Source organism: Canis lupus, chromosome 16 (genome assembly GCF_048164855.1).
Source record: "Canis lupus baileyi chromosome 16, mCanLup2.hap1, whole genome shotgun sequence".
NCBI classification, from domain to species: Eukaryota; Metazoa; Chordata; class Mammalia; order Carnivora; family Canidae; genus Canis; species Canis lupus.
In genome coordinates, this window is record NC_132853.1 from 14,285,938 (window position 1) to 14,298,620 (window position 12,683).

The 12,683-nt window shown below is 49.5% G+C and overlaps 1 protein-coding gene across 7 annotated transcripts in view; it reads right to left on the minus strand.

The window, feature by feature from the left end:
• Positions 1-12,683, minus strand: part of RAP1GAP2 (RAP1 GTPase activating protein 2) — a 222,238-nt gene that overhangs the window by 166,481 nt on the left and 43,074 nt on the right. For 6 of the 7 annotated variants that reach the window (XR_012008512.1, XM_072778999.1, XM_072779000.1 and 3 more), the window contains one exon: positions 10,941-10,976. Coding sequence is in view for 6 of the 7 variants with exons in the window: in XM_072778999.1 (XP_072635100.1) it covers positions 10,941-10,976 (36 nt within the window). In the remaining variant the exon portion in view is untranslated. Of the gene's footprint in view, positions 1-4,211; positions 4,343-10,940; positions 10,977-12,683 lie in introns of those variants that run through there. The other variant, XM_072779006.1, reaches the window with a different exon arrangement.

Sequence of the window (12,683 nt, forward strand, 5' to 3'; positions counted from 1 at the left end):
ACTCTCGTTCTCTCTCCTAAAAACCACACACACACACACACACACACACACCCCTCAGGGCAGGGCTCTAGAAGTCAGCTGTGTGGCTTGTGGCCTGCCAGGACGGATTTCCGCCCACTCCACCCTCTAAGAATGAGTGGGGCCTGGGGTGGAGGATGACACAGTGGTAAACTGCTGGTTCACAGCTCAGCCTGAGGCAGGGAGGGGTCAGCCACCTCACCTGAACAACAAACCGTGGCAGAGTCAGGCTGCGCACCCTGGGAGGTTCCCACAGTCCCAGACTTCAAGGCCAGAAGGAACATAGGCAGAAACCGCAGGGCATTTCCTGCTAAGGGAACAACATGAGCAAAGACAACAGCACTAAAAAGTGCCAGAAAACAGCAAGTCACACCATCTGGCTGGAGCCAAAGATCAAGAGATAAGAAAAGGGGAAGGAAAAAAAAAAAAAAAAACCAAACCCTAGAAATGTGTACAAAGGCACAGAGAGGTTAAATAACTTGCCCAAGGTCATCCAGATGGCAGAGACAAGATTTAAAACACAGGCTGCCTGACTCTAAAGCCCACACATTAACCCCTAAGATGAGGTTCACTGGTTGGCAACCTTTTCTTTTGTGCATATTCTGGAATGCTGTGAAGGTGAGCCTGGCTAGGCCCAGAGCAGGGCTTCTCTGTAGGATGGGAGAGCTTCTATATCCCCTACCCTGAAAATTCAGCAATGTCTGGAGACATTTTTGATTGTCACTGCTGGAGAGTAGGTTGCTGGTATCGTGTAAGCAAAGGCCAGAGATGCTGCTCAGTATCTACACTGCACAGGACAGCCCCTACTAAAAGACTGATCCAGACCCAAATGTCAATAGAAGCCTTGACCTATAGTGACTCAGCCATGTTAAGCCCATTTTAACATCCAACCTGACCCAAAGCATTGACTATCATCACACTTGCTCATCCACTGGAACGGGGGTTCCCAAATTTTGCTGCATATTAGAATCACCTGGAAATCTTAAAAAGAAAAAACAAAAAACAAAAAAAACAAAAAAAAAAAAAGAAAAAACACTGATACTAGGTTCTACCCCAGACACTCTGAATTCCAATTCTGGAACTAGGTGCAACCTGGGCATGAGAGTTTCTTTTCTTTTTTCTTTTTTTTTTTTTTTTTTTTTAAGAATTTATTTGAGAGAGAAAGAGAGAAAAACAAAACAAGCAGAAGGGAGGCAGAGGCAGAGAGAGAAGCGGACTCACCACTGAGCAGGGAACCCAACACAGGACTCGAACCCATGACCCCAAGATCATGATCTGAGCAAAAGGCAGACACCAAACTGACTGAGCCACCCAGGCACCCCAGCATGAGAATTTCCTAAAGCCTCCCAGATGATAGCAAAGTGCAAAAAGTCTGGGAACTACTGCCTTGTCAGGGAGGGAAGGATCAAACTCCCTGCTATGAACCAAAGACTGTTAGTGGATGCTAATGCCGGAAAGAGAAGTCACCAGAAAGTCAACCAAAGACTGCTCAGGTCCCCCACCAACAGGGGCAGGGGCTGGGGTCCAGGAACAAGCCTGGATGGAGCCAGCACCAACAAAGCCTGCCATAGGCACAGGGAGGGCAGAGCTAGAGATGGCTTTTGGGGTGATGGATTAGTCAGAGCTAGCAGAGGCCTGAGGAGGAGGTTCATTAGAAAGCCTTTGTCACTGTCTGGGCAGGAGATAATGGGCCTGAACTGCGAGGAGGGCAGGAGACGACTCCATGACTCAGGCCCTTCACAACCCGGTGACAGAGAAAGAACTGGATTGGAAGACAGAAAAGGTTAATTGAGAGTGAGCGCAGTCTGGGTATAGAACAGGAAATGATCAGTCAGCGGCCGAAGGTGGGGGTGAGAGCACTAGGGAGCGGTAATCTGGGAGAGGGTCTAAGGAGTCAGCCATGGAGAACCAGGAACTGGGACCTGAGAGGGATGACAGCCCCAGAACAAAGGTGGCCCACTGATGAGCCCCTGTGCTGAATCTGGCCTGGGGCAGGCCACACACGGCTTGAGTTAACTGTCAAGATTTTTCCTACAAGTCCAGATTTCCAGCTTCTCTTGGACAGAAAAGATCTGGTGAGGACAGCCCAGGTGGCTCAGCCGTTTAGCACCGCCTTCAGCCCAGGGCGTGATCCTGGAGACCCGGGATTGAGTCCCATGTTGGATTGAGTCCCACGTCAGGCTCCCTGCATGGAGCCTGCTTCTCCCTCTGCCTGTGTCTCTGCCTCTCTCTCTCTCTCTCTCTGTATCTTTCATGAATAAATAAATAAAATCTTTATAAAAAAAAAAAAAAGATCTGGTGAGACGACGGCATCCTGGTGGAATGCTGATGTGTGTCCCCAGACCCCTCCCTGTGGCTGGCTCTGGCCCTGCCAGATCCCTGCAGCCACAAGGCCTCTCTTAGAGAGAGGAGACAAGGCCCATGCTAGGTCAGAAAGCAGTGACAGTGGAGGGGTTGCTGGGAAAGCAGGAAAGGAGCCAGGCACTGCACAGAGCCACACTGCTGACCTCTCATCCTGGTCCTGCATCCCCCACCTCTGTGCTGTGCCATCTCCAATTAGGAACATCGCCTCTTGGAGTCTCACGTACTGATCTGTAAACAAGGAGGCCCATGTCCTCTAGTTGTCCATCCTCATGTCCACTGGGCTCCTGCAGGCTGCCCAGGTCAACCCCTCTGGCCAGGCTTTGAGACGAAGCCTGGAAACCTGATTCTTTCCAGCAAAGAGTAGCCCAGGCAATGAGAAATCCCAAATACAGCTGAAGGAGCCAGGGACAACCAGCTAGGGAGAAGAAGAGACACAAGGAACAAGAACCACCTGCCAAAATCTGATGGGGTCTCAGGAGAAGGAGGGATTAGCCTTGTTTGGGGAGGGACAGTGGACAAAGAAATGGCAGTCAGAGAGACTCCAGATTAAAAGAATGGTCAGCTTTGAACATTCAGAGCTGTATTGTAATAGAATAGGTAGCCTTACAAAGTAATGAGCTCCCTGTAACTGGAGGTAACCAAGCTCAGGTTCAGTGACTAGTTTCATGGGTACAAATAATTCACATAGTGGCTAATTTGATTTTTTTAAATTTCAAGTTCTATGATTCTGGAGATCTCTCGTAAGGGCTCCCCACTCCTCCCAATGTCCCTAGGGAAAACTGTTGGGGATGAAGCTCCGGACTCTGCCTTCTAGAAAGGGTGGTGCCTAGATGGTCTGGAAAAAGCACAGAATGTCTACTTCCTTGCTCCCCTTGACCTTCAGCAAGACCTCAAACCCACAGCCAGATCCGGCAACCCCTGCTACACGGCCCCCGTCCTAGGAGAGCCTCACCAGGGGCCCCTCCAAGGCAGAGAGAACAGCATAGATGGCCCTCCCAGCACAAGCCAGAGGGGCCATCTATATCCCCTCCCAACATTCCCAAGCCCACTGCCTGCTCCCAGCCCCAGAGGGGCCAGCAGGAAGAAGGAAACAGAAGCAAGCACCACCTACACTCCCAGGCACCTCGGAGTGCTGTCTGGGTCCCTGTTCAGTAGGAGCCTCTCTGAGGGCATTGGGGGTCCTGACACACCCAGGGGTCCATAGTGTACACGGGATATACAGTGTGGAGGCGAGGGGGGGTGTCAGAGCTCTCTCCAAAAACCATGGGAGCAATTCTTCCCCAGCCCTGGCCAAATCCAGGTCCTGGTGAACCAAGCAGAGCCCTCCAGACTCCTCTTCACAAGACCCTCAGTCTTCTCACCAGATCAGGCCAGCAGGCCTCTAGGCCTCTGAAGACCTGTGAAGAAGCTCAAGCACATGGCCAGGGACTTAGGGATCGAAGGATCTTTTCAGGGAGCTGAATGGAGTGAGGGTGCTCCCCCAAGGATAGCTGGACCCAGGCTGGTGGGCCACAGGCTGCCATCTGCATCCTGCTCTCCTGCTTCCCTGCCCTTGTCTCCCATAGTCACACACTCAGCCCTGTCCCATGGGATCAATAAGGACCATTCAGCTCACCAGCCACATGGCAAACACCCTTACAGGGCCCCAGGAATAAGGAGAACCCCTCCTGCCCATAGCCCCATACCCATCTCAATAGAGCCCAATGCTCAGTGCCCACCAGCCAGAGCTGCCAGCCAGCACCCTGCTCGCCCATCAGCAGATACCCACCCAGACCTGGTCAAGACCCAGGGAGCTGCTTGTCCACCAAGAAATCAGAACAGGGACTCACCAGGGCTTCCTAGGCATGGCAGGGACCAGCCGGGATGAGGGCCAGGAACACACAAATCCCTGGAATTTGCAGACCTTGCTGCCTGGCAAATGGCACCTCCAGGTGCATCCCTGGTGCCTGGCAATGAAATCAGGCCACAGCCCAATTGCCAGCTAAGCACCCGCCCGCCTTGCTTCTCCCTGTAGCCACTCACGCCCTGAGACTCCAGATCCCAAAAGAGACATGTTCGTGGTTACCATAGGAACTCGCTAAAGCCAAAAAAGGCACCACACAGTCACCCACATGGGCCCTCGAAGCTCATGTCCACCTGCACAAGCAAGTGTACACACACGCCTACACATGCCTACGCATGCCAGCACTATTCTCAGACTCAGAGCCCACAAGGTGTCCGAAAGCGGGTTCCCTGCAGGCATGTCCAGCCAGGTATGGTTACAGGGCGCCAGCGCCAGCCAGTGCTTACCTGGAGCTCACCTGCCAGAGGCTTCCTAGGAACTGAGCAAGGTAGGGGTCAGAGCCCAGGACTACCACCAGGTCTGCCTGCAAGGTCAGGGAGAAGGCACTGACTGCCTGGCCTGTTTCCTGGCAACAGACCAACTCTTAGAACCCTCCACATGCTACTCCTCTCCTCTGTCCCCTCCATGAGGGGGTAGGTACGAGGGTCAGGATCTAAACCAGCCACGCAAAAAGGGAAAAGGAGGGAGCAGAGATTCTGTATTCAGAGCCTTACTCCCTCATTTCCAGAACTGGGACCAAGATAAACCCAAGGGCTCAACAGGAAACTCAGAAGGCTTCACCTTGACACCTCCCTTGCCCTCATATCCCACATCCAAACCAATCTAGTCTGGGGGGACCACCTCCTCAATAACTCTCCAAACTGTCCACTCTCCCTAACCCCACAGCTCCCATCCTAGCCTCCAACCTCTGCAATGAGTCAGCAGAGGGCAGCCAGGGGGGCCCTCAGACTCAAATCTGGTTTCCTCTCCGCTTAAAACCCTTCAATGGCTCCCACTCACCCAGAGAAGTCTGCTCAGCCCTCTGTACAGCTGTCCCATACTCCCATAGGCAGCCCCGCCTGCCCCCAAAACCCCATCCCAGTATTCCATCTGTAGTAGTAACTGCCCCACATCCCTCCCACCCCCTGCATTCCTAACCTCACTGGGTATGCACTGTTGCTGTTACCCAGAATGCCTCTCTCTTTAGCAGGCTGACCTTACTCACCCTTGGAGATGGCTCAGGCATCACCAAGTCTGCAGGAAACCCCTTCCATCCTCTCAAAGGGTATCTCTGCTAGCCCTCATCACATTCCACTGCAACTGTCTGTCCAAATGTATGCCTGCAGGGCAGGGCTGTAAGCTTTCACCAACAGAGATGTGTCTGTTTCATATTTGTTTCCCCACCAATCCCAGGGCCTGGCTTTGGGCTTAAAACGGAAGTGCCTAGTAATTGTGAGCTGCACTGATGCGGTGTTCTAATCCCCTACAACAGCAAGCTCCCCCATCCTGACAACCCAGCAAACTCTCAGCACCTGCTCTGGGTGTATAAGAGGAACTGACTAGGGAGTAGCCCCAGAAGGTTCTAGAACATTCTGGTGGTACCTGAAGGATTCTTGTGCACTGCCACCACCCCCTTCCAGTGTTCCCATGTGTTCCATGCCCCCTGCACTGCTTGCCTGTGAGAGGCCGCATCATTCAGGCACCAGAGATGCCACCGAACCTGGGTCTCCAGCAAGGGCATGTGCTGTGAAGGCAGAGGTGCATGCTGTGGCCAAGGGCCACAGACTACGTACATACCTCCAAGCATATGAGGGGGAACAAGAGTGGGAAAGCAGGGAGTAGGGGAGGTGCTGAGAACTACTCAGCTCCAGCCTAGACTACACCAGCCATGAAGTACAGACCTGCACTCAAACCCCAGCTCCATGATCTTAGCCAGGTGTCCTAACCTCTCTGAGCCTCCATTTTAACATGTAGAATAGTGGCAACCGCTTCAGAAGGTGGCTGTGAAACCTCAGGGAAACTGTGCAACAGGTGACAAGTTAGCACACATAAGTGCTCCAACAGTGCCAGGGCCAGAACCCCCATCTTCAGAGCTGTGTGGCCTCCAGGAGGTAGGTGCTGATTGTGTGGAGAGTATCAGGTCCCTGGAGAAGGAGCCAAAGCAACTGGGAACATAGGCCACTGCCCAGAGGGGGTTTGGTGCTCTGTGAGGCCAATGGGCTACCCTAGTAGACAAAAAGGTATCTTACCTAGCAGAGGTAGATGCAGGTGGCATGTTGGTGCCTAGGAGAGCTGTAGCCTGTGTAGCTGGCTGCCTAATGGACACATCAGTGTGCAGAGCCGCATCCTGGACATCCAGGCAGAGCCCCGTATTAGGTACCACCAGTGGGGGGAGAAAGAAGGATGGAAGAATGGGTACATTCTTTGAGCTCATTTTAGGGGTACTTGGGTGGCTCAGTTGGTTAAACATCTGTCTTTGGCTCAAGTCATGATCCCAGGGTCCTGGGATGGAGCCCCAAGTCAAGCTCCCTACTCAGCAGGGAGTCTGCTTCTCCCTCAACCTCTGCCACTCCCCCTGCTTGTACTCTCTGTCAAATAAATAAAATCTTTAATAAAAAAAAAAAAAAAACTCCCTTTTAGTGCCAAGGGCAGTGGGGGCAGCTAGATAAAACCTCTTATGGTGTTTGCCCAGCCCACAATCCACCCTTCCTCTCTGAGAACGAACTCCTCTCACATAGAGTGATGACCACAGCAACCATATTTTATCCATAAAACCCCATCCCTCCAGAGAAACAATGATCCGAGCTGGGCCAGTAAGATTCTTTCTCTTTTTTAGGTTGCACTGAGATGTAATTTATATATCATATGATACACCATTTTAAAGTATACAATCCAGTGGTTTTTAATATATTCACAAAGTTGTGCCACCAGCACCACTATCTAGCCCCAGGATATTTACACCACCTCACAGAGAGGCCTCTACCCTTTAGCAAGCACTCTCTCCCTTTATTCTCCCCAACAACCTCCCCAGCCCTAGGAAACCATGAGTCTATTTTCTATCTCTATGAATTTGCTTGTTCTAGACACTCAGTATAAATGGAATCATACAGTATGTGGTGTTTTGTGGCTTTCACTTAGCATAATGTTTTCAAAGTTCATCTATGTTGTAACATGTATCAATATCTGATTTCTTTTGATGGCCAAATAACGTGCCATGGAATTGATATGTCACATTTTGTTTACCCATCCATCTGTTGATGAACTTTTGGGTTGTTTCCACATTGGGTTATTATCAATAATGCTATAAACATTCATGTTACAAGTTTCTATACAAACATATATTTTCATTTCTCTTGGGTATATATCTCAGAAAGGAACTGCTGGTCATTTGGTAACTCTATGTTTAACTTTTTTTTTTTTTAGATTTTATTTATTTACTTGAGAGAAAGAGAGCAAGAGAGAGCACAAGCAGTGGGGAGAAGCAGGCAGAGTGGGAGAAGCAGGCTCTGCTGAGCAGGGGCATAATGTGGGGCTCAATCCCAGGACCCCAGGACCACGACCTGAGCTGAAGGCAGACACAACCGACTGAACCACCCAGGCACCTGATGTTTAACCTTTTAAGAAACTGCCAGAGTGTTTTCCAAAGCAGCTGCACGAGTTTACGTTCCCAGTAGCAGCATATATAAGGGCATGCGGATTCCAGTTTCTCCCCATCCTCACCAATGCTTGTCATCATCTTCTTTTTGATTATAGTCATCCTAGAGGCTATAAAGGAGTAGCTCACCATGGCTTTGATACGCATCTCCCTGTGGCTGATGATGCTGAACATCTTTTCATGTACTTACTGTCCATTCATATACTTTCTTTGGAGAAATGTCTATTCAGATCCTTTGCCCATGTTTTAAGTGTGCTTTGTATTATTGAATTGAAATGGTTCTTTATATATCTTAGATATGAGTCCCTTATCAGATACGTGATTTGCAAATATTTTCTCCCACTCTGTGGTTTGCCTTTTTACTTTTTTGATGGTGTCCTTTATTACACAAAAGTTTTTCATTTTGATGAAGTCCAATTTATCAACGTGCTGTTCCTGTTGTCATTGCTATGCTTTTGGTGTCACTGTTAAGAAATCATTGCCTTATTCGAAGTCACAAAAATGTTCATCTATGATTTCTTCTAAGTGTTGTATGGTTTTAGCTCTTACATTTAGATATTTGATCCATTTTAAGTTAATTTTCATATATGGTATGAGAGAGGGTCTCAATTTCATTCTTTGGTATGTGGGTAGAGTTGTCCCAGCACCCATTTGTTGAAAAGCTATGTTTCTTCATTGAATGGTCACAACACACTTGTTGGAAATCCACTGACCGCAAATGTGAGGGTTTATTTCTGGACTCTAAATTCTATTTCATTGATCTATACAGCTATCCTCACGCCAGTACCAAACTGTCTTGATTGCTATAGACTTGTAGTAAGTTTCAAAATCAGGAAGTACAGTCCACGAACTTTGTTATTCTTTTTCAAGATTACCCTTATTTCCGTATGAATTTTAGGATCAGTTTAGCAATTACTGCAAAGAAACCAGCTGGGATTTTGAGGGTTTTGGAGGGTTTCCAGTCCCTGTTCAAGCCTTCCTGAACTCTAGCTCCACCTCCTCCCCTGGGTTCCCTGAGACACCCTGGGATCTTTTCCGTAATTTTTTGTTTAACCAGATCACACTGAGTTTTTTTCTTTCTTGCAATCAGAAGACTCTTAACCAAGCACAAGTAAGATACACAGTCCTACATACTGTCCCAAACAATCATCTCAACACCACCTCCCCAGGACTAAAGCACTCAAACTGTACCCCAGATACCCACTGGGGTCCCAATCTCAAAATTTGCCAGTGCCCTCAGCCACCTTGTAACTAGTTCCCTTCCAGGTTTTACATACACCATCTTTTTTTTTTTTTTCTTAAGATTTTATTTATTCATGAGAGACAGAGAGAGGCAAAGACACAGGCAGAGGAGAAGCAAGCTCCCTGTGGAGAGCCTGATGTGAGACTTGATCCCAGGACCCTGGGATCATGACCTGAGCCAAAGGCAGACGCTCAACCACTGAACCACCCAGGTGCCCCTACCTACATTATCTTTACCAGTTAAATAGGCCCTCAATAAATGCTTGTGAAATTGAACTAGGAACCCAAAATAACACCAAAAGAAACAGTCCTACCACTCTGCACCCCTTAGTAACCCTCTCTCATGCCTAAACCTCAATCTGTAGATAAGAAGCTCTAGGAAAATCCGACATCATTTTGCCCACTGGACAAATGATACAAAAACTGAAGTCTGGAGAAGTTAAATATCTTGCCCAGGAGTGACTTGCCCTGAACACTGAGCTGTACTATTACACACACACCTCATGCCAACCATCATAGGCACAGGTGTACCCATAGTCCCATCCCATCTTCAAGAGCTGCTATAGAAGTTACCTCATCCTGGCAGTCTTCCAAGACTGCTCCTACTGCACCTCTGGCACCAAGTCTACAGAGAGACAAAAAGCTCTCAGAATGCAGGGACTGTTTGTCATACATCCCTTCCCTGCTAACTGTTCACACTTACCCTTCTGAGTAAAACAGACTATAGTGGGAAGCCTCACCCTCTATATTCCAATCCTCAAGACTGGCTGTGCTTTGCCCAGTGACCTGTATCCAGGGCATACACAGCCAGTGCTAGCAACTAAATGGCATGGCAGAGGGAGGCCGGCCTGGAAAACCTTTCAGCTGAGATGGAGTGCTGCCAGTGGGAAAAGCTGCCTCTGAAGAAGAACACTCATTGGAGAAATTTTTCATGCACAAGCTAATTCACATATGGCAGAATAATATTTTGGGCTAGTGACCAATGCTACTTTTTCCTCCTAGAATTTCCCTCCTTTTCAAGTCACTCAATCGGAGCAGATGGTTGGTCAGTACTCACTGTCCAGGGAAGGAATGAAGATAAAAGCTGATTTTTTTTTAGTCTGTAGGAAGAAAGGGGATCAGGATGCAAACAAAATGGTTTGGCCAGAAACACACATGGGAAAGGAGCAAAGATGGTGATGGAAGAGGAGTTGGAGGTTCTAGGAGAGATATGTCTGCTCAGAGCTTCCCATACAGACAAGCAGACATAAAGCCAAGCGCAGCAGGCAATTCCCAGACCCCAAATCTGGTGTTGAAGCCTCAGGGAGCCCCAGGGCTGGGCTCTCAGGATGACGTTTGTCTGGTGACATATGACTCAATGCCCAACTGACCACACATACGTGCCCAAGCACAGGCACATGCATACACACATACACACATGCACACACATGCACGCACACACTGGGGCATTTTATGAGGTTCTAGAATTATGTGGCACAATTTTCCAGGTAGGTAGAAATTTCAGAAAGCTTGATGGACTGGAGGCTTCATGTAATAACCACAGTGATAGGAAATATAATTATCTTCCTTACACCAAGTTACAGCCTAAAAGATACACACATTACCATCGACCCGGCACCTGCTGCTTCCATTCCAGCATCTGCCTTTCTCCAGATGTCCTAGGAATCAAGAGCCTGGTCCAACCTCTCCAATCCTAAACCCCTAAGACTGAGATGGAGAATCTGACAAATCCAACAGCCCCGTGCATGTTTCCCACAGTCCAGGGGGACATAAGGGCCCCAGAGGTGCTCTGGCCTACCATCATCTCTGATTGGCACACAATGGGAAATGGCTACTTACTTGACCTTTAGGCTCGCCAGCATGGTCTTGTCGATCCTGCCGAGAGAAAAGCAAAGTCTGCGGTCAGTGCTGAGGCTGAAGGCTCCCCCAACCCATCTGCAGGGAACGTCCCTGGGCCAGTCCAGATTACCAAACCAACAGGGTCCTGCAGGGGACAGTCCCTACATAGGGGAGCTCTCCTCCAGCCCAGAAAGGGAGGGAGCCATGCATAACCCCATGAGCCAGGTACTGTTATTCTTCCCATTTTAGAGATATGGATAACATCACTGGCCCAGCCAGAATCCAGGTTCTGACTCCACATCCAGAAATCCCAAGCACTGTGTATATAGCATCTCCTTTCATTACCCCCAATCCTCAAGAGAACTCTGCAAACCAGCTTCATCAGTCACTAGCAGTTAAACATTCAACACATTGATATTTCCTAGGCTTCTGCTTTAGAAAGATGCCAGCACCAGGGACCCTCCTATCCTGGAAGCTGCCAGTCCATGCGAGGCGACAGACCCCACTCCTGAGGCAGAACCCAAAAGCAGACTCCATGGTGCATGGGCAAGTGGGATCTGTCATGCATTCAGCTCAGAGCAAGGAAGATCACATTTACAGCAGACTGTCCTGGCAGCCAGCTCCTCCACCCCAGCCTGCACCCACCCTTGCTGGAAGACAAGGCAGTGCTGCTAAGCTTCTATTTTTACCCTCTGCATATGTCAGCCCTTATGGCTGGTAAAAGAGGCCCCTTCCTCTCTCGAGAGATAGAAAGGTGGGCTAGATTCCCACTTGTCAGTGTCTCCTCTTATTTAGGGGTCATAACCACCAATGTCACGATCACCACCATGTCATCAACACCACTGCTGTCACAATCACCATCAGTGTCACCACACCCCATGTCACCATCACCGTCATCAGTGTCCCACCACCATCAGTGTCCCCACGACCGCCTGTGTCACCACCACCGCCTGTCACCATCACCTTCACTGTCACCACCACCACGATGTCAACAGTATTGTCACCATCACCATCAGTGTCACCACACCCCATGTCACCACATCATCAGTACCCCCACCACCACCTGTGTCACCACCACCTTCAGTGTCACCACCACCACGTACGTCATCATGACCATGAGTACAAAATCCAGGATGCTTGAAACCCTGGAAAGATCGTTCAGCCACCCCATGCAGTCAGCCAGCTTCGCCACAGGCTTCCTATCCAGGCGACTACTAGGGCAACACAAGGACAGGAGCAGTGTCAGGGGCCACATAGGGAGGACACAGAGCTGCCCCAGTAATCGCAGGTCAGCACCAACCCCTTGAGCTGGGAGGTGGGATCCTTTTGCTCTGAGTAAACTCTCAGCACCTCTGATCCCAGTTCCCAGCAGCAAAACAAGCCATACCCTAAGGCTCCCGCCCCAGGTCCCTCCCAGCTTCTTCCCCACTGCGTCCTAGGCCCCTTTCCATGGAGCCTCCACAACCTGTCCTCAAAGGTCTCATAGGGCCCCTGATCCCTCTGGCATGCAGGTGGTACTCCTCTCCCATTCAGCCCCCAAATGGGGGGTAGGGTGAATCCAGAAGGGAGATCTCCACATTCTATTATAATATTTGTAGCCGAAAGCTACCTAATTGTAACTCCTAACAATAAGCTCTTACATTTTACATCTTCTCAAGGAATCTCTTTTAATTCTTACAACATCCTTACGTTGTGTATAAGGTGGAAATCCCCTACATGGGGAAACTGAGAGCCAGAGAGGGG